Genomic DNA, 22,260 nt, shown 5'->3' with positions numbered 1-22,260 from the left:
CTGCTTTCTTTTGCCTCTTTCCAGGCATGTTAATGTTGAACATTTGCAGCAAATTTTCCAGCTCAGATTTTTCAGCTCCTCGACATCAAAGGTTTGGTTTGCAAAGCCCCGTTCACCTCCCCCACATTTGACAATTCCACTGCCATAAGCAGGAGATCAAAGACACTATTTTTAAAGTTGCAGAGCTTTACCAGTCCAGAGAACTCCAAGAATCTGCAAAGGGGAAGTCCCAAGGGGGCAGGTGGATCAGATGCAAATACATTCCAACTTCTCCTACTCAAGCAGGAGGCTCCAGAGACCCCAGGGAGGGAGGCGTGGTGGTCTGGCTCCCCGGCGGGCGTGCCCTTAATCTGCCGCTCCTAGTGCCCGGCTTCAGGGGTGGAGTCTGGGAGGAGGTGCCGAGGGCTTCCAGAAAGGTTTCTCAAGAAGGCATTTAAAGGAAAATCGGGGCAGTGGAACGGCTGGGTTAGAGAATTAGAAGTTTTAGCGCTGGAGTCAGAGGCAGGGTCCCCCCGGGCTGTTAGGATACTAAACTCAGCTAGATTTGTCCACTGCCAGGCGCCAGAACGAGGCAAGGGGCCTCAGGGAACAGGCAGATGCCCGGTCTTCCATGAGACTCCAGTCCGGAAAGGGGCGCGAGATCCGCCTGTGTCCTGCAGAAGGACCTAAGGCCCAGGGGTCTCTCCCCAGTTCTGCCTCCATCTTCTCAAGCACCAAAAACATCTTAGAGGTGACCCAAACTCAGGGAGCCGGGGTGACGGCAGGGCTGGCCACGGGACCCCGGCGAGGCACAGAAGCCCACCTCCACTGACAGAGCTTTCCTCATCTGAAAATACACTTTGTGGAATGACGAGGTTGAAAGCTAGATTGCTAGAAAAGAGAAAAAGTGGAGACCCGAGAATACAGAACTTTCTCAAGTTCAGCCAATAAGGGATGGAAAGATACAGGATACTTAGTGAGGAGGGAAGGAGTTGGTGAAGGCTCCAGGAGGGAGATCTGCTCAGCTTTGTAGACATCGGGGAAGAAGCCAGAAGACAGGGACAGACGAGATTAGAGAAGGGGGAGCTTTGATGCCATTTTGTTTTATGTACTTTTCCCCCCAATACTTGTGGATCCCCCCTATTTCTGCCTATCTTTCCTTCTCCATGAATGGAAAAATAACCAAACTAGCAAAGGTATTTGAAGGCTGTTTCTCCCTTTTCCCATTTACCCAAGGGACATTCATTAAAAAAAATAAATAAAAAATTAAGCTTTTTATTTTCAAAATATATACACGAATAAGTTTTGACATTTACCCCTACAAAACCCTGGTTTCTAATTTTCTCCCTTTCCCTCCCCAGTAGGCAAGTGATGCAATATTTGTTAAACATGTGCAGTTCCTCTATATATGTCCACAAATATCATGCTGCACAAGAAAAATCAGATCAAAAAGGAAAAAAATTAGAAAGAAAACAAACTGTAACACACACACACACATACACATACACAAAAAGAGTAAAAATACTATGTTGTGGTCTACATTCAGTTCCCACTGAGGGACATTTATTTCTGAGCAGCAGTGGATCCTGACAGACAAAGAACTGGCTTTGAAGCCAGGAAAACTGGGTCTAAGCCCCATCTCTGACATGTAATGGCTATATGACGCTGAGCAAGTCACTAACTTCTCTCAGTGCTGTGAGAAAAACGTGACTTGCAGAGGTGACTAATTTACATTGGCAGAGAGAGGAATTCTCTACACTAATGAAATCACAGGGCCGCTCCCCCATCTATCCTCTCTTTTATTCTACGCTTGTAAAAGTACCCATTGGTGCTGGGATCACAAAGCCAAAAACGAACACAGTTGTTGCTCACAAGAAGCTATATTCTACCGAGAAATAAGCCGTACAGCAATAAGCCAATATAAAACATAAGATCAAACTAAATGTTAATTGGGAGAGTGGCAGAATTGATGACTGGTGAAATCACAGGCTTTTTGGAGGTGGCACTGACACACAGCTTTAAATACAGCTAGGGGAAGCAGGGCCCGGTAAAGAAATAGGACCAGGAAGTGGAACCTTGCATTCAGAAAACAAGTCGGCCAGAATGTTCAATGTGATTGATCAGGAGGAAAGAGGGGAAGGTTTGTATCTTAGCCTAGATGTCACTGGAAACCACCAAAGCTTTTTAAACTTCGGAGGGATGAGCCCTGTGCTTTAGAATACTTGAAAAGCGTACAAATGACAGAATGCCAAGAGGAGAGACTGGAGGGAGGAAGACCACTTAAAAAGCTACTGCAGATCTTCAGGCAAAAAGAAGCAAGGATCTAGACAACTAAGATTTTGGTAGGGTTAATTGGCCTGGTATTAATTCAATGGATAGCATTTTTTCTGGACTAACTTCTGCAAAATGTTGAGTGGAGTTATGTACGTTTGTAGATGCAAACTAATGAACTAAGCACCCTTTCACTTTTTTTCTTGATTGGCCACTGTTTTCACTTATAAAATATTGCAACACTTTGAATAAATCTTAAATGAATTTTGAAATGTTGAAACATGTTGAAAGGTAAGCCACCTTTCCCTCCCCATAGTTAAGAGGAAATGACGAAGAAGGTACTAACTATATGCACATATACCATACATGCAACATTTTCATCCAAAAAAAGTTTATTGAAAGATACAAAGATATTTGCATATCTACATATATGTGTGTGTGTATATATACATATATATATATATAGTAGAACCTTTTATAAGTGCTTATAGTGGGGCTAAATCTTTTCTATCATGAACTCTTGGCAGGCTGCTGAAGTCTCAATGTTTTTAAATGCATAAAATACATAGGATTTCAAAGGAAATCAATGATGTTGAAATAATTAAAATATACTTTTAAAAAAATATAAGTTCATAGCCCCTGGAAGTCCATCCTCAAGGGATTCACTAACACCAGGTTAAGAGCACTTGCCCACCTTCATTTGGGGGAAAAAATGGGTTCTAGGCTAACAGCCTAACAGATTCCCCCAAAAAAGACAATTTCATATGCGACATGGCTTAAATGTTTGCAGTGACTGCAAGCTGACTGAAAATAGGTTCTTTCTTCCACCTACCCTTCTGGCAAGAGGGAGAGAGAATAGATGAGAGGAAGCAAAGGAAACTGTAGAGCAGCACTACTCATCTGCATAAACCAGGGGAAAAGGAACTGAAATATGCAGATTTTTCAATTTAAAAAAGTTATTGCAAAGTTGTCTAGAGATGGAGAAATGAATAAATAGACTTGAGTAGTTTGGAACCCTTACAAACACAAGAACATTTAAATACCGACAGGAACACGGTTAGTGTTACACTAAATTGCTGGGTTGGTTAAATGGGACTATCTATTTGAAGTTGGGCTACTCTTCTCCAGCTACTTTCCAAAGAATTGAGCCACTGGTGCCCCCTGGTGGAAGATCTACTCCATCCATTTGCATAACCTTTACACACATTTGATTACAAGAGCTGGGATTGTGATTTCACCTGGGGGGCAGCAGTGGCCTGGACAAGTTCTAGTTTCTTCAACCCAATCAGCCCAGCTTTGCAGCTTCCCTCCATCTAACACTCTATCACTGACTTTCCCTTGCCTCAAGTGCCATTTCTAGGGTGAATGAACTCTTATTTGGAGAACACTAATAAACAACATGAAGTCACTAAAAAGGATTCAAGAGTAGTCTGTTTGCAAGGAGATTGTATCTATAGCTGATTACCTCCATCCTCAAAAGAGGAAAAATCAAGTTAAAATAAACATTTAAGAAACTGAAGCATGGCAAAGTATGGTATGTTATACAAAGGAGATGTTTTAATAAATGTTTGTTGAAAAGAATTACTAGTTGAGAAGTCCCCTTCCCACCATTAGTAAAAGCACTTGCATGGGTGGATGACTCTGGAAAAAAAGGGTTGATGAATAAAACTTAAGCAGTGGATAAGGCACTAGACCATGAAATTGGGGTTATGTGAGATCAAATCCTACCTCATACTTCTTAACTGCAACTATCCTGAGCAACTCATGAGACATAACTATGCCTCAGCTTTATCATTTGCAAAATGAGGTTATAGGAAGGGCTGCACTACTCAATGGTCCCTTGCAGCTCTAAATTTATGACCTCCCCAGCAAGAACTTATGTATCACACTGTGGTTTTATTACTCCTCCACTCTTGAATTGTAAGATTGTAGGTAATGGGAAGAAATAAAAGGAAAAAAAGGTAAAGAACCCCACTTTGAACTCTTGAGAATTTGCTTTCCTAAAGTTTAGGAAAATGAAAGAAGATACTACACGTCACTTCAACTACCAAGTATTTATGGATGTTTCTATTAAAATTGACGATGACTCTATTGCAGTACAACTCTCTTCTCCTCTCCCCAAAGTCATGCACAGATTGTCATTACCTGAAATAGAAATTTCACTCATACAAGTAAAATTACTTATTTTAATGACAATAATGACATCACAAGGGCAAAATTAAAGATTTAATATTAACAGGCAAATACAGCTTCAGTACTTATTCAAAAGCATTAAATATTGCAAATGCCAAAATATACATAGGTGCTGCAGAATTAAATCTTAAGAAAACCAGATTAAGAACAAAAATACATTTTCTTCACATCAGAGTATGTTGTAGAATCATTCAAGAAATTGCTAATAACTCTTTCTTCTAACACCTAAAATAAAAATACTTGCTTCAGCACTTGTGCAAAAATCTAACATGAGCTGCATGCTTATTGGCACACTGGCAGTGACTTCTGTACCAACTACACAAGTGCAAAGAACAAGAGAACTTTTGTGTTCCCCCCAAAATTGTGTGGCAGTTATATGCTGGAAACAATTACCTGAAGCTACATAAACATCCATAAAGCCATTATCCTAACTTGGTCCTCTGCAGCAGCTACACAGCCAAAGTTGGTGAACGTTGCTTGGACAGGACCGCCCTAATCAAGCTCACTGCCAGACAAGGAGCCCTGTGAGTTTATGTGCCCCAAGTTCTGGATATGAGTACCTGAAACATCTGCCCAAGAGTGTCTGCCAACAGAGTAATGCTACCCAGTACTGCTATTTTATGTAGTAGATAGAATTTGTTTGCATATGCATCACTGAAAAGCTTTAGCGCTTTTTAAAGCACTTGATCCTCAAAACAACCCTTGAGGTAGACAGGGCGATATTATTATCCTTATTTACAGATAAGGAAATTACAGTTCAGAGGTTGACTTGCCCAAAGTCAAACAACTTAAAGGTGAGAGGCAGGACTGTGTGTGACCCATTTCTCCTGACAGTGAGCAGATAGCCAAGAGGGGCAGAATGAAAAAGACATTTTCAGATTATGACCAAGACGTTGAGTTGCTTTGACCATACTTATTTGTTGCAAGGCTTAATATCAAAAAAGATATAAAGAGCATCAATATTTAAAAATACATAGAAGAAAAACAAAGATAAGTTCCAAAGAGGACACAGTTTACTACTTTGGTATGAAATGTAGTCTACACAAACTCCACCTAACACAAGTTCACATACAGCATCCATTAACTACTATTTTATATACTGAAATGTCTGTTAAGTTCATTTAAAAAAAAAAAAAAAAAAAAAAAAAAAAAAGAGCATTTAAACAATAAGGATTTTTCAAAGATCCCTTTGGGCTGCTCGAAGGTGCTCATTATACTCACTCTCCCTCAACTTCTCTGGCAGAGCTCAAAAGTCAAAGCCTGCACTCCAAGGGTCTTCATTCCCTATTCAGACCCACCCCTGGCTGGCTGCAGGCTCTCTATACTCGTACCTGATTTTCCCTCTACCATGTTGTCTCCGCCAAGCCCACAGACTAAAAGAAGGCACGCTAACGTTTAGGCACTTCATCTGGAGGTATTTTTCAAATCCCCCCAAATTTTCAGTGGCTTACTAAAGGAATTAAGCAAAGGATAAATTTTGGTTCTTACTACAAAGTGAACTAATCTAAGTGGGTAACGACAGGACAAGAATGAACACTGCCTTAGCAAGGTAAGCTTTGTTTCAGAGTGCTCAGCCACATGGGGCTGGCTGGAGGGCTTCTTCAAGCCAAGAAGCTCAGTCAACCTCTGGTTCCTCGAGTTGAGATTTGCTGTCCCATCTTTTCCATTCTTACATAAGCCCATATATATTACCTGCACGGATCAACAATTATGCCAAAAATTAATTGCTGAGTTCTAAACAGACATAAACTAGTTGTGGGCGTGGAAGGGACATATGCATATTGGTTTTAAGTGTAGAAGCACTGCTCTAAAATCCAATGGCCTCAGATTAGGCAGAAATTGAACATGAAAAAACAAATCTTAAAAGGGACTAAGTAAGGGAATTCTTGTCTAATACCAGTAGTGCTCATTTCCCAGAAAGAGTTGACACACAGAATTAAAATAGCTGCTCTTAGTGGAAATGTTGTACATGTGCTGCACGGTCTTTTGTATAGCCAATCCAAATCAGGAAAAGGATGGCACTAGACACCTAGCTAGAAACCCAAGAAGCAATAAATAAATTACTGGTCAATACATAAGCAGCAACAGAGAGAACATTCTGTACTTCAGATAATACTGAAATATACATCAATATGTCTTTCAAAAACTATTTAGCTGTCTAACATTTTATAGTCCCTCAAAAAGCCTCTTACTAGAGGGTGGAGGAAACCTACCTCTATATTTAAATACTCAAGAAAACTTAACAGGCTGGTTTCTTTAACAAGACCTGATTACAAGGAGAGAAGGGGAAAGGGAGAGGAGTTGGTCATTCTCATCAATGCTTTTCTCAGAGCATAAGAACACATTATTAATATCATGCTTTCTGGAAACTCTAATACAAGAATCAGAGCAATGATTATAAAAACAAGTATGTTCAGCATATGAAAGGAGAGTATACCAGCACTCATGAAAAATGAAGCCACATTAACGTGGCTACCTCCCCATCCCAGGACTTCCCTCACCGATCAACCTCCACATGAACCATCTTGTATTCCCTTCATTCTCTGACCTGCATTATACATACCTCCAACCAAAGACACTTCTGGACAATCACAGTAACACATTTGGTAGTATCTCTAGTAGCAATGAAATGAAAAGACATTTGCGTTTCCCCTCTGGCAAAAAGGATTATAAGTTCCTCAGATATTCCTAAGTATAAGGTGCAAAGAGTCCATGTCACTCCCGCCTGTTCTACTGTTCTTCATAGAAAGTTTAAAATTATTATTCTCTTGATAAAATAAGTCTGTGTTTTCATTTCTATGAATAGCTCTTATTACAAGAGATCTGAACAATTTGAAAAGATAAATTGAATGGAGAGGAGAGGGAGAAAGATTCACAGTATCTAAACCATGTGCTTCTTCCATGAGTACACAGAGCTCACTAGAAGAAAAACCATCTAGTTATGGTTCTACTGAACTACAAAGCATTGAGACAACAATGAATGACACCCCAAAATGCTTTTAAAAGCATTTTAACCTAAGGTGCACTAGCTTCATACAAATGACTCTCCAATGAGAAGCCAAGAGTGCTGTGATCAGGAGTGAGCAAAATAATGATGCAAACCAAAGTGTAAAAAAAAAAACAAAAAATAAACAACCTACACAATATTTCCCTCAAAAAAACAAACAAAAAAACCCACAACTCTTATGTACAAATGCACAGAAATACACAAAACATATGCACACCGAGAAAAAAAAAATCCAAAATAAAATCTGTTATCAGTCTGCTGTTGCCAAGTGACTAGGGATCAAAGTTGATTTCATGTGACAGGAGATAGACACTGGGTTTGAGGTGAGGGAGGAGGAAATAATGTCTAAAATCCTTTTAACTTATAGAAATATAAAGATTAAATACTTTAAGATATGGTTATATAAACAGCTATATTTGACCTTCTGAGACTTATTAAAGTTATTTTTAAAGACTTGAATAAGACCTAAATACCTGTACAACATTTTTAAGTATAGTGAGTATGAAGTTAATGCAATTAGGAAGCCTCTTCAGACAAAATTTGGAAATTCACTAACTTTCTAAGTCCTTTTAACTTAACTTGTTTTTATAAAACATGCACACACACACATATGTGGATGTGTATATAAATACAGCTGGTTATCTGATGACTAATGGTGTTTAGAACAGTTAGATGAAAGGTCAATAAAGGAGAGAAGCAAGTAAGTTACTTCTAGTGACATATACTGTTAATATCATTTCAAAATCAAAAGTAGAGTCAAATAAAGTTTATAAAACTATAGACTACTTGGAAGAGGCAGCCTGCTGTTTATTCCAGCATTAGATTGATGAGGCTCACAAGACAAGCTGGAGGGTCCGGGTGGTTTGCATAGATACAGACTTCCCTTCTCCCCTCTAGACTCCATGAAGAGTCTGGTTACAACTCCAGTTCCATGATACTTAGCCTACTGTATGATTTGTTTTTCTAGCAGTGAGGGAAAGAAAATTAAAAATAAATAAAAAATTTAAAAAGAGGAATGGGATCCAAGAGCAATCATATAAGCCTGGGTTCTAATGAATATCTTAGAATCTTTCAAAAACAAAATTTATCACACATGGGACAAATAAAAAACAAAAGCTAAAGAAAGAATAGTTTGAGTATTCTGGAGATGAAAGTTGTACAGAAATGAAATACTAAATTAAACTCATAAACTTTCAAATATCCATACATTTGCTCTGACTGCTGTCTGAATTCACAAGCCTTCCTTAATGGATAAGCTCTTTATTATATGAATATATTTTTCCTCCCTAAATTCTATTAATTCGCACTCTATAAAAAACTAAAGCTTTACAACATTACTTTTTTGAGGGCTAGGATTTGAGTCCTTACATAGCCCCAGGACCTAACAGTGCCTTGCATGTTTAAGAGGTGATTAATAAATGTCTGCAGAACTGAATCAGCTTTATAGTTGGACTTGGTACAAATAGTGTACACCTTAGTAACTACTCTCAAAAGCAACCTTTTGATATGGCAAAATAGGAGAGGGGGAAAAAAAATTAATAGAGGCCACTTGAAATCCGGAGGCACATTTTCATGGAGAAAACAGAATAAATAGGCTAGAGAGTCCTTCAAGAATAATCACAACAGATTCCAATAATGTTTAAGTAATCAAGACCAAATGTATCACTGTTAGGGTCTTATTGCACCATCAGAGTAGTGATATTCTTCAAAATGTTTTTGTACAACTGGGTGTTTCAATCAAATGCACAATTCAAATATTTCTAAGGATCCTGGTCCTGGTTGTCACAAGCGTATGACTTGTATGACTTGGGTATACGATAATCTCCTGAACTTGACTTTTTTCATTTGAAAAATGAGAGTGGTACTGCTAGATCTCAGAGAGCATTATTCTTTGACTCTATGACAATGCCCTTTCAGAAATGCAGTTTTGTGCACCAAGTCCAAGGATTCTTTTGTGGCCTAGCACTTTTATGAGGGCTAGTTCAATAAATAGAACTCAGTCTCCGTCCATCACTGGCTACTCTGCTTTGCTCAAGAACTTTGTTCCTTGTTAGAACTGAGCAATGTGACTGCAAAGTAAAGAGATCCACAGGACTGCCACACGCTGAGCGCTTTTAAGAGTAACATCAGTGTTCCCAAATTGACAGCTTTGATTTTATCCTAATTATCTTGGGTATTAAGAGATTCTGTTATCATCAATAAGAGTTTTCCAGGAACTCGAAAGCTTAGAAAAGGTTCATATTTGTATCATGCTCCTTCTCCCTCTTCAATCCCTCTGTATTTACCTCAACCTGTGAAGAAAAAGGAGGGCAGCTATTCTGGGTACTGTTCAGTCATATGAAATTATTTTGAAAACCTATTGTCTATTCTAAGAGGTCCTCAAAAAAGAATCTTCAGGAAAAATGCCCTTTTCCCAAAGAGCTCCTGCTCAAACTCCATGTGACGCAACCAAGAGGGAGGCCCATGCTAAGACCACTCTCTAAGTGCAGATGCTTACCCACCTACACGTGGAGCCCTGACATGACAGGTTCTCAGGGAGCTAAACAGCTACGCAACAAAGATTTTGATGACCATCTGAATGGATTTCTTACAAATGGGACATGGAGCCCTGGTCTTCTTCAATCTTTTGGCACAGCGAAAACAAACTACTAAGTGGGCAGTCCTCCCATGAATAATGTTCCCATCTCGAGGCCTCTTCTCACACAATTTGCATGGCTTACAGAGATTTTTGCAATTTTCCATAGCTGCTGTATCTGTATTTTGTTCATAAAGGTTGTCTGACTGCTCCCCTATGCTAGAAATAGTCTCCTGGCTTTCAGAACTCTGAGCCAAATCCAAGAATTCCACTGAGCTGCAAGGGTCCAGCAGTTTGGGCTTTTCTTCCATTTTAAACGATTCTTTGGGTCGGACAAGGGGATCAGAGATGGTTCTTCGGCAATCAGGAACATCAATTCCTTGGTCATCTTTCTTCACTGGCATGGCAGGGATGTTGGACACAGAAAGGGAATGGGATAGCTTAGGGCAATCTGAATACCAATCTTTTCTCAATGCCCAACATCGGAAACAGTACCTTTTGCTTGGAGAATTAAACTTCTTGCACTTGGTGCACTGCCATTCACCCTATAGAATCAACAGATTTCAGGTTAATCACCTGAGTATAATTCTGCATAAGACAGCAAACAAATAAAATATAAAATGTCCTTAAATTTGTCAGAAGGTTCTGATAAGGAGCTATGACTTTCAAGGGTTCTATAAACAAAAACAAATTCATCATCTCATAGAGATTTATCTTTTCATAATATAATAAGCTTCCAGAAACAAGATAGCCTGTCCTAAGGAGACAAATACCTATTCAATCTCCAGGCCTACACATGAAGATGTTTTAGTTTGGAAGGATCATTAGAGCTTCCACTCAGCACAGCCTTCAAGAACCCAAGATCACTTTTCTACCAGGATAGCGCATCAAAGTAGAATTTGACACTACCTGAAAGTATTGTTCAAATTCACATCAGGGTGTAATACAGTTTTCTCAAGAAAACTATCTTCATAATTTAGGATTAATCATGTTAGAGATAAGTCCTGTACCACTCACTTTATCTCCTTTTATATTATGTCTTATCCAATCAACACTACCTAAGGTAAAGGCACAAGACGACTCAAACTTCTTAATCTCTCTTAAAATCAGTGAAAAAATAAGATGACCCTAACCCCAAGGTTTGGCAAACCCTGGCCAGTGGGGCAAGAGATAAGTTCCCAGCCAGGAGACAGGAAGACCCTGTCTATGTGACCCTGGGAAAGCCACTGTTAGCTTCTGTTTCCCCATCTGTAAAGTGGGGATAATAATAGTGCCTGCCTTACAGAGTTGAATAAGATAGTAATAATAAAGTACTTGCTTTGAGTGCTTGGCATATAGTAAGTGCTCTATAAATTCTAACTTACTATTATCCATTAGATTGTAAGTTCCTTGAGGGCAGCATGTCTTTTTTCTGTATCCCCAGGGCTCAGCACAATGGTTGGTACTCATACTATAGTAAACATTATATAAATCTTACCTATTCTTAGTATGATAAAATTCACTTATTTGTGATGTTTTCTTCAATAGCACCTTATATAAAAGGATTCTTTTTTTTTTTTCCTGAGTCTGGGATTAAGTGATTTGCCCAGGGTCACACAGCTAGGAAGTGTCAAGTGTCTGAGACCAGATTTGAGACCAGGGTCCTCCTGAATTCAAGGTTGGTGCTCTATCCACTGAGCCACCTAGCTGCCCCTATATAAAAGGATTCTTAAACTTAAAGGGACCTGGATCTTTGTATGCTGATTTTATAATTCCTCTTTTTCCTTTACAACGCAATCAGAAATACTGAGTGACTGAATTTGAGATGCCTTCCATTAAGGGTAGCCAGAGCAAGTCAAAAGTACTTAATATAAGAATAATTTAATTGCATTGACATAGTTAAATTATTTAATATACTACCACCTTGATTATTCCCTTGCTGATACCAATAGCTACTAAAGAACTACAATTCAGTTACCTTAATTAAAGCTGAAGCAATCCCAATAAAAAAATAGAATATTCTTTAAACAATAAGGTACAAAACATTTGGATATATGATGAGAGCTTTTCTAAGAATCTCCCAAAAGTTAAACATTAATAGCTTAAGATGACAATGTAATATCTGGGAACATTCTATATGTTGTAGATATCCTCAAATTTTAAAAGTCTCATGCTGAAATTAAGAGGTACAAATCCTAAATAAAAATATTATAAATTCCTCAGAAAGGAGAGAATCTGTCAAAACTCAAACCAAGAAAATATTTTGCAAACCTTTTTTTTCCTCAAAATCATTAACTTAATAAGTGATTTAACCCTAGTTTCCAGCAGAAGTCTAATAAGTGGCCATGAAAAACTTATTCAAAATGGTTAAGAACTTGGGTTTCTCATTATTCCTTTGTATGTGATCAACTGCTAATGTTATGTGTTTATACTCAATGGGTCAATCAGATAATTAAAATTCCCAGTTAATCTCAAATATCCTTTTTATTTATTGTTTTCTTCCTAACTCTTTTCCATTGTCCTATATAAACTATAAATAGAGCAGTAAACTGGGAGTACTGTGAAAACTACTTTTCCATACCTCTTCTTCCTCAGGTCTGCTCTCTCCTTCCCATGTTAAGAGTACAGGGTATCTAGAGAAACTGTCTAAACAATATCCAGACAAGGAAGAAGTAAGGTTTAAGTATGATCCTGGATTATGAAGAGGTGAGGGAAACTACGTACACTTCCCAAAATTTCATTAATGATTCTCCTCATGAAGCTACATATTTGTTCATTTAAAAAAAATATTTTAACTTTCCTCTTGTTCATTCTACTTACTTCTACTCCTACTCATTAAAAGAATATTTAATATTTTAAATGTTCTAAGGATTCCCAGTAACAATATGATAAAGAAGTCTCTTTATAGAAAATTATATAAACATAGTATAGGTTTATATACTATATATTTATATACTATAAACATAGTTTATAGGCTGAATGGCTCTCTATTTTCCTCCTAAAACAGCCTTAGGAAAAAAAATAAAAGCAACAAAGGTACAGACCAGCCATTTAATGACACAGTGACTCTATATATACATCTAGGTAAGAAGATGAAATCAAATGCATTCCCTTATTTTTACAAAGATCAATACAAATCTCCAACAGTATTTAAAGATGCACCAGTAGCTCTTGACTCTTCCACTAAGTAGTCAAGCAGAAATAATGAATAAAAGAGACAGTACAAATATATATACTTCATCCAAAACCAAATTCTGGATACACAAATTTTGAAAACACAAACTGTGCAAGTAGATATTTTAATAAAAAGTATCCTACCTCAGAGGTAACTTCTGTATCTGTATCATCGCTTAAGCATTGAGAGTCCTCAAGGTCATCAAAAATCCTAACTTCAATCAACTGGGAATTAAAAATTAATGGTTTTACATTAGCAAGATTTGCACAGATATTAGCTTGTGGCACAGAACAGAATGACATCTAAATTGCACATACTGTTTTCATCACTAGCACTACCAAGGGAACAGCTTGGATAGCATTCTAAGATGAGGCTCTGAACACCCCCTGTTGGTTTCTCAACAGCTGAACAGGACCCAGATATTCCCCCAGCTATCCAAGATAGATGGCAGGAAAAGTTTGTCCCTTTACATAAAACAGAAAAGAGGCATCCTAATGTTCACTAACAGATGACCTGTAATTTCAAAGGCAAGAGACACCACCCCCCTAATATTCTGAACTTAGAATCTAAAGAGAAATAGCTGTTTTCTTTAACTCACTTTTCAAATAGAAAAGTCTGACAAATCTTCAGTATACTGGCTTTCTTATGAAAAGATGCTTATAGCAACCTGGCAATAGCAAAAACTCACAAAAGCAACCATCCAGTGATTTTTTCTACTGCAAAAACTTTTTATCTTATGAAAACTAATATTATCATTATCACGTTAACATTCAAACCTAGATTTAGAACCGGATGGAATCTGGAGTCACCTAATCTAACTTCTATTTTACAAAAAAGGAAACTGAAACTAAGAATGATGGATGTATTACTAAATGGGAACACTGATTGTACCCAGTTGGTTGTACCAACAAGCATCAAATAAGCATCTCTGTTCCAGGAACTATGTGGAAACAAAAGTCAAGTAGTCCCTGACATCAAGGAGCAGGCACTCTGTTGGGGGGAGGAGGAGGAGAAGAGACAGAGGGCACATATATAAACATATAAAAATTACATAGTAATTTGGAAAAGAATCAGCTAGTAGCCAAGATCAGGCAGAAAAATTGAGGGGAATATTGAAGGAAACTAGAGATTCTAATAGGTCAGGGTCAGAGAAGACATTTCATGTACAGAGGGCAATCCATACAAAGATATGAAAATGAACCTGGGAATATCATAGATGAGGAATAAAAAAACAGCTTGTACAAGAGGATAAATAAAGAGGATAAAATAGTGTGCAACAAAGTTGAAAAGATAGATTAAAAAACCATTAATGCCAAAGGAAAGAGCCTACATTTTTGAGATACAAGGGAGGCACAAGAGATAACTGAGCAGGGGAGTGACAGGCTCAGATAAATAACTAAGAAGAATCAATTTAGTGGCTATGTGGAAGACAGAAGGTTGGGACTGGGGTTGGGTTGGAGAGAAAGAAAAGAAAGAGCTAAGTTATGTTTTAGACAACCTGAGCTGGAGATGACGATAAATCCAGTATGAAAATTTCTCTGGTATTTGCTAATGTGGGCCTGGAACTCAAGAAACACATGCTGCCTTTCGAGACCTATTCGTCACCTGTATGGGGAGGGGATTATGATGTGATGAGTTCCCTTAATGAGAGGACAGAGGCAACAGAAGGGACCTCAGGAAGATCCTTCAGGAAAATTCAGTTAAGAGGATGATAACCTGGCCAAGGAGAATGAGGAAAGGAGGGAGAGAAGCCCGGGAAGGGAGTGTTACAAAGCCTAGAAAGAAGAGAGTTTCTGGGAGGAGATGCCAAAAGCGCTGAATGATGCATGAGTGGGATGAGGACCGAGGACGGACCACCAGATAACAGGTCTTCCTCTGCTACATCCATGTGGTGGTGACTTTGGAAAAGTCATCAGGGAAGTGATGAGGTAAAAAAGCCACACTGACAAATGTTGAGAAATGAAATGAGCAATTTAAATGGTAGATGTGACAACGTTTGAAGTATATGAAGATAACTTTTTCTAAGAGATAACCAGAGGAATGGTTACATCTAGTGAGATTTTTTTTTTTGGTTGTTGTTTAAGAATGTAAAATGGATAATTTTGATAATGTTAAATTAAAAAAGGTTTGTACAAAAAAACCCAATGTAGTCAAGTTTAAAAGGAAAGCAAAAATATGGGAAAAAAGGTTTATAGACAGTTTCTCAGATAAAGGTCTCATATCTCAAAAACAAAGAACTCTAATTATACAAATATGAGTCATTTCCCCAATTGATAAATGGTCAAAGGATATGAACAGGCAGTTTTTGGAAGATGAAATCAAAGTTATATATAGTCATATTAAAAATACTCTAAATCCTTACTGATTAGAGAAATGCAAATTAAAATAACTTTTGAAATACCATCTCATACCTCTCAGATTGTTTACAATGATAGAAGACAAAAACAAGTACTGGAGAGATATGGAAAAACTGAGACACTAAAACACTTTAGTTTGAATCATCAACTAATCTAACCATTTGAGAACAATTATGTCCAAAAGCTATAAAACTGTATATATCCTTTGACCGAAGAGTAACTTTTCCATAGGTAATATGGATCCAAAGTGATGAGGGGAAAAAAGGAAAAGAAGCTAAATGTTCTAAAATATTTACAGCAGTTCTTTTTGTGGTGACAAAGAAGATGGTGACAGCAATATTGTTTGAAGAATAACTGAATAAAATCATATTCAAATGTACAAAGGACCTATGAAGGACGATGCTAACCATCCCAGAGAAAGAACTGATAAATAGAAATTTCATAGTATGTTTTTACACTCATGGTGTGTGTGTGTGTGTGTGTGTGTGTGTACATTCAATGATGACTTTTTTCTTTTTCAGGGGTGGGAAGGGAAGAAAAAGGAACTGGAACTTGAAATGTAACAAAAAATAAACTTAAAAAAAAAAAGGAATGGAAGACAGCTATGCTGCAGGCAGCAGGGAAAATAGATAGGGAAAGCATAAAAACTAGAGAAGAGATAAAGAATATTTTGAGTACTCTACTGAAGATCATGAAGGGGAGAGGATCAAAAATGCATGAAGATGATGAAGGGGAGAGGATCAAAAATGCAGAGATAGGGATTCATTTGCCTTGGTGAATGAAAAGAAAAGTCACCTCTTCAACAGAGACTGGAGTATAAAAAAAGAATGGGAATTATGTTAAGGATTTTAAAGATAAAAAAAAAAAAAAGGAGGAAGAGTTCAAAATGAATGGCAGTCTCTCAACCAAGAAAGTGGTGGGATGACATGAGGCTTGAGAAGAGAAGGAAAAGTAGGACAGAAAATCAATTAGGAAGAAGTAAACACCCCATCCTCCTGCAATGAAAGTCCAGCTGAGACTAAACAACCAATTTCTAATGTACCAGGCAGCACAGTTCGCCTTCCCCTACCTAGGCTCCATTCAGTAGCACTTTAGAATGAACAAAGGTAGAAGATGGTGAAGAATAATTCAGGACTGGATCTGGCAGAAAGAGCACTAGATAGAACACAGACATTCAGAACTCAAGAAAGAGAGCTGACCTAGTTCATCCAGTGAACTAAGAGAAAACTGGGAAGAAGGAAAGCAAAGCCATAGCAGGGGCTGGCATGAGGATAAAGAACAGGTTTAAGAAAGAAAAGGTACCTGAAGAGATAGAATGGTAACTTATAAAGATAGAATTCAAAATTACAAAAAAGCCAGATCCATTTGACCCTAAATCCAGAATTTTTCATTTTATCCCAAAATCTGAACAGCATTTACACCGTCTTCAACTCAATGGACCTGCAGTCAAATTCAGAAGGGGCCATCTATGTGTGGGGGTAATATGTGTGACTCCACACACACTTATAAATACATTTCTTTACTTTTTATGGTTTTGATTTTTCTTGTTTACATACAATCATTAAAAAAAAAAAAAAGGTGCTGCCAACAAAATTTTATTTTTCTCCCTAATTCCTGATCCCAACTAAAAAAGTTTCTGTCAGATTAAAAAATAGTTTATAGTAGTTTATAATACTATAAAACAGCTCCAATTCAGAATTCACAAAGATCAGAATGTCAGTATTAGGAATACTTTTCCAAAAAGACATACAACTATCAAAGCTTGCATTTAATCCCATGAAAATTTTCTCTCCTTATCATAAACATCTCTATGTTCTTTTGCATATTTCCATTTCAACAGGCTAAGAACACAAGCATCTACACAAAGGACTATCTTCCACAAATCTGAATTCCTGTTAAAACCATTTTAAAAAGCAAATAAATGAAATGTTACATATATATATATATATATATGGGGCATGACTGTAACTGGATCTTTTCTTTTAATACAGCTGGAGAATGTTTAAACTCTAATACAAAAAAATACCTATTACTACTTAAAAGTCTATTCGGCTGCCTTACTATGCTCTGTACAATGATTTAACTAAATTTCCAGAAGAAAATAGGTAAGCAGAGACAGGTGAAATTGTTGCTTTCTAGACCCAATTTCAGCTTGTAGAAGATTGTACAGTAAGATGAAGATAGGTAAACTATGAAATTTTTTTAAAGTTTACCTTCTGAGAGATGGGAAAAAGGAAAATTGAGTAATGAGAGGATATTGTGTAAGTAAACCATCAATAAACAACTAGGTGAGGACCTACTTATTATGTGTAAAAACACTAGGCTCTGGAGAGACAAAGTAGTTTAAGACATGGCTCATGATTTGAGAAAGCTTATTTTCAAAATGTGCATCATGTGATTAAAAAGATAATTTTCTAGGACAAACCTTTTTATCACTCTCTTTCCCTCCTTCACTTGCTTGTTCAGTATCAGTAGCTTCAACTTTTACTGCAACATTTAGCTGCTCCGATCCTGACTCATTCAAAAACCACAAATCATCTGTAGTATCTGAAACAATGGCAGTATCTATGTCCTAAAGAATAAGAAGGTGAAAGTGGATGAAAATAAATGTTGAGTATTAAGTCAGAAGTCCATCAGTGAGATTACCTACCTCAAATTACAATACAACTTCTGCTTAAAACTTCTGGTTTTCCTCACTGACCAATAATTCAACAAATGAATTAACCACCTACTAAGCATCCTTGTATTAGCCAAAGGAAGTATTCAAAGGATGAAAGAAATGAATTCTACACAGTAACAGTAACAGAATAAATTCTCCATGGAACAGAATTTTCCAATAACCGAATAAATTCTCACACTGACAAGCATTTGATAAATTCAGTGTTGATATTGTCCTATGGAGTTGATCCTGACCTCAATTTGTTTCACTGAGACTGCTGCCATCAAAACTAGAAAAACAATTTCAAAGACTTAAAATATTTGCTTAACAAAAAAACTTCCTCTCACAAACAGCACTGCAAAAAGATGGAAACCATTCAAGTGACTTTGTTACTTTTATTCCTTTAATGATCAATTAAGTTTACTGATGAAACAATGGGAGTAAATAATGAAGGCTCCCAAAGCCCTGTGCCCTTGACACTTATTTTCTGAACTCTTAGAAGATTGAAGAGCACAAATAATCTAATTACCGAAATCAAGTCAAATGTTTAGCTTTCTCCATGGAGTATTTTACTTCTGTATCTATTGATAGATGTTTGATGTCTTATTCTTTCCCCTACACCTTTGAGGAGTTTAATGTATCTATGTATCTGGGCTATCGTATTCTCTAACAGAAAACAACAAATACATGCTACTAGCAAAAGCAAAATAGAAATAAATTTCATTCTCTCACTTGAACCACAAACCACCCTGAAAAAGCCCAATCCCTATTTGACAGGCATTTACCTGATTTGTCTGTAAGTCAGTTGAGCCATTACTTCTAGGTGTGTAGTTGTTTCTCAAGTTGCCTAAGAACCACCAAGGCAGGCCAGCTACATCCCATTCCTCGAACACAAGGTCTAACTTAGGTGACTTGTTCGGGGTTAAATTTTCTATCAAGTCTTCATCTATAGAAGCAGGATGAGAACGACAATGAATATGCCATCTATGTATATGAAACTGAAGAACCAACATTATTTAATAATCCCCACAATTTCTGTACAAGGTGGGTTTAGATAAGATACTCATTAAATGATCTGCTCCTGGTCATCAACAATTTAATGATAGAGCAGCAATTTAATAATAGTTGCTTTCAACTCCCTATTCAAAGCTCTTACCTTTAAGTCATAGGTAGGCAATTTATAATACTAACATTCCTAATCATTTTTTTTGCTTCTCTACATTCCCAATTTTTTATACCCTACTTAAAAAACAAAAACAAAAAAAACCAACAAAACTTCTCCTTTCCCATACTCTTTTTTCCCCTTTGCCTTTGCTAATGCCCTAAGCTGCTTATATCGCCCTTAAGTGACTCCTAAGCCTTCACTAGCACTCCCTCTATGGCACAAGGGAGAGAGCATATGACTCATTCCGGTGTTAGAACACTTGCATTCAAATCCTGTCTCCATTATGTAGTAGCCATGGACTTTGATTAAATTAAAATTTTTCTGAGCTTTTGTTTTTTGAAGTAAAATAAGTTAAAAATTCAGTTATTATAAGATTAAAAGAGATTATGTATTAATATATGAAAGAACATTGCAATTCTGAAAAACTACATAAAGATAAATTATTGCTAATAGCAAACTGACACTCCAATAAGTCACTAATGAAACAAGGTAGACCTATTGTAAAGCATTTTTTACATAATGTGAATGGATGTGGGGAAAGGAGGAAGAGGACCAGATGCTCTTGGATAGAGGGGAGTAGGCATACAGCTCAAGGCCGTGTGAGGGACAAAGAAGCAAGAGGCCGGGGACACATATGTAGGGAAACCAAGAGAAAAAACACATGGGGAGGCAGACACATAGAAGTTGGACAAAGACATAGGAGAGGGGACAGGTTAACACAAAATGGCTGGGGAGACACACAGTACCCCAATCCCAACATAAGACCTCAAGGTAGGGTCCCTCTCAGGTCCCATGGAAGCCTTTTCCCTGAGTTTTTTGGTTTTTGTTTTTAAGGAAGGGAAAAGGTAGAGGGGAGTCATGGAACACAGAGCTGAGGGGCACAAGTAGAAAGAAAGCACAGTACTGGACAGTAAAATTAACCTATGTGGGTTTTGAGGTTTTTTGGAATGCATTTTTCTTTCAAATTTTTGTAGCATGAATTTACAGAAAGAACTGTGTACACAAAAATTATGTTAGTCACTTAGTTAACAGGCATCACTAAGCTTAAAAATGACTTTATGAAGTTTGGTTGCTCCTTAGAGACTTCAGTCAAAGATATTAGTCAAAGATAAGTATCAAGTCAAAGATAGCTACTAAGACTATGCTGTATTAATTATCTTCCTCATATACACAAATTTCACAGTCCATTCTAAGGGTACCTGTTCTGAGAGATGCAAAATAAATTATCCTTTTCTCTTGAACTTCACATTTGTCCCAATTATCAGGCCACTTGCCCCTACTCTCAGAGGGTGTAAGCTGAGGGATGGCAAAACAAACATTCCCAGATATGCAGCATGACCAAATTAAGTTTCTTTAGGCTTCAAACATCCTCTTTAAAGTGTATGCATCATAAAAGATGTATCTAAAAAGTAAACTGCTTTAAGACCATACATTTAAAATTCCATTCCAAAAACTCCAGATAGGACTTATAGGATAAGATTTCAAGGCTCATACACAATTCAGCTTATATTCACATATAATCTGTACAAAAATTTTTTTTAATTTGAACATTCAAAATTTCCTCTGGGAAGGTCTTTAATATTTTGGTGATGTTATTTAATGACAGATGCATTATTTGAGTTTAAATTGTCATTTTCTCCAAGTGTGTATTTATGAGACCAAGTACCTGGACCAGGAACCCTATATAATATAAAATACTTTCCATGTATAGTTATGATTCTGTAAATCTTTGCACACACAATTATGACTCTGAAAGACTATTTAACATAATGCAGATTTTTATTTGGTTTCCATATCCTAGTTTACTTAATCTGGGTTTTTCTAACTATACATACAATGTTATAGCAATGTTATTTGATTATAATCAAAGATCAGAGAAACAAAAATCTCAGTCTCAACCCTTGTTTAGCTCCATAAATTTTAATCTACCTGACAATTAGCATTCCCTTTCATTAGACAAGTCAAAAATCTAATCTGATCAAATATAGGGACAAAATGCAAACAGAAGGCTGATTCTGAAGTCATAAAATGGCTGCAGTCTTAAGTCAAATAGAGAAAGAAAATTCAGTTGGTGACCCATGAATAAATGAATGAGAAACTACAATTTGTAGGATAACATTTCTTTCTCTTTTCATCCCAAAATCCTAATAAAAATCAATTTAAAAGCAGAATACAGAACACCCTAGCCCCCTTTTAATATAAATGGCTCTAAACTATAAGAGAAGTTTTAAAAGGATGCTGTTTCAAAGACTCACAAAGAGACAATGACATACCCTAAGATTTGAGCATTTTGGGAAAACTAAATTAATAAAGCACTTACAACTTAATCAATGAAAGCTTCTAGAATAGTATTAATTCACTACAGTAAATGTCTATAGTATGGAAGAGAATTATTTTAGTTCTTCTACTTAAATGATGCAAGGACCCAGAGCGTCATTAATAAAGGTACACCCTTCAATGAAGCAAATTATAACCATTCTGTGACTTAGGAGATTATCTTCAAGAATTGCTATGGTTGAAAAATTCCTCAACTTATACATTTTTCAAGACTTATCTAAATCAATCTTTATCAAAGACCTCGTCTGCCAAGTCTTCCCAGTTTGGCAGTACCTGCCAGAACTTGTGATCTGCTAACAGTTTTCCAGAACCCAGAGGTACACCATAGTACTGAAAAAGATTTTTATCAGAGGTCATTTTTGTAGTCCACAACAAGAGTCTCCATTGCTTTAACTGAATGCTCACCTGATCTTGGATTTCTGCATTTATGCTGTGAGGTAGCCAAAGCAGGAACATCACCTTCTTCAGGTCCATTCCTGGGGTTCGAAGTTTCCTCTGTACCTTGCTAAATGAAAGAAAGGAGAAAACCACCCAATGAGTATGGTAGACTAGTTTGGGCCAAG

At 37.0% G+C, this 22,260-nt stretch overlaps 1 protein-coding gene across 11 annotated transcripts in view; it reads right to left on the bottom strand.

The window, feature by feature from the left end:
• The window catches only part of MDM4 (MDM4 regulator of p53), a 92,853-nt gene that overhangs the window by 35,000 nt on the left and 35,593 nt on the right, over positions 1-22,260 (bottom strand). For 4 of the 11 annotated variants that reach the window (XM_074308917.1, XM_074308915.1, XM_074308914.1 and 1 more), the window contains exons 7-11: positions 22,103-22,202; positions 18,981-19,141; positions 17,962-18,108; positions 13,323-13,403; positions 4,464-10,570 (exon numbers count right to left, since the gene is read on the bottom strand). In XM_074308917.1, the coding sequence (XP_074165018.1) occupies positions 9,998-10,570; positions 13,323-13,403; positions 17,962-18,108; positions 18,981-19,141; positions 22,103-22,202 (1,062 nt within the window). In that variant the 3' untranslated portion in view covers positions 4,464-9,997. Of the gene's footprint in view, positions 1-4,422; positions 10,571-13,322; positions 13,404-17,961; positions 18,109-18,980; positions 19,142-22,102; positions 22,203-22,260 lie in introns of those variants that run through there. The other 7 variants (XR_012489067.1, XM_074308920.1, XM_074308921.1 and 4 more) reach the window with 5 other exon arrangements.

This window comes from Sminthopsis crassicaudata, chromosome 4 (assembly GCF_048593235.1).
Source record: "Sminthopsis crassicaudata isolate SCR6 chromosome 4, ASM4859323v1, whole genome shotgun sequence".
Classification (NCBI taxonomy): Eukaryota; Metazoa; Chordata; class Mammalia; order Dasyuromorphia; family Dasyuridae; genus Sminthopsis; species Sminthopsis crassicaudata.
Note: the sequence above shows the minus strand (reverse complement) of the source record. Positions and strands in the feature narration are given on the sequence as shown.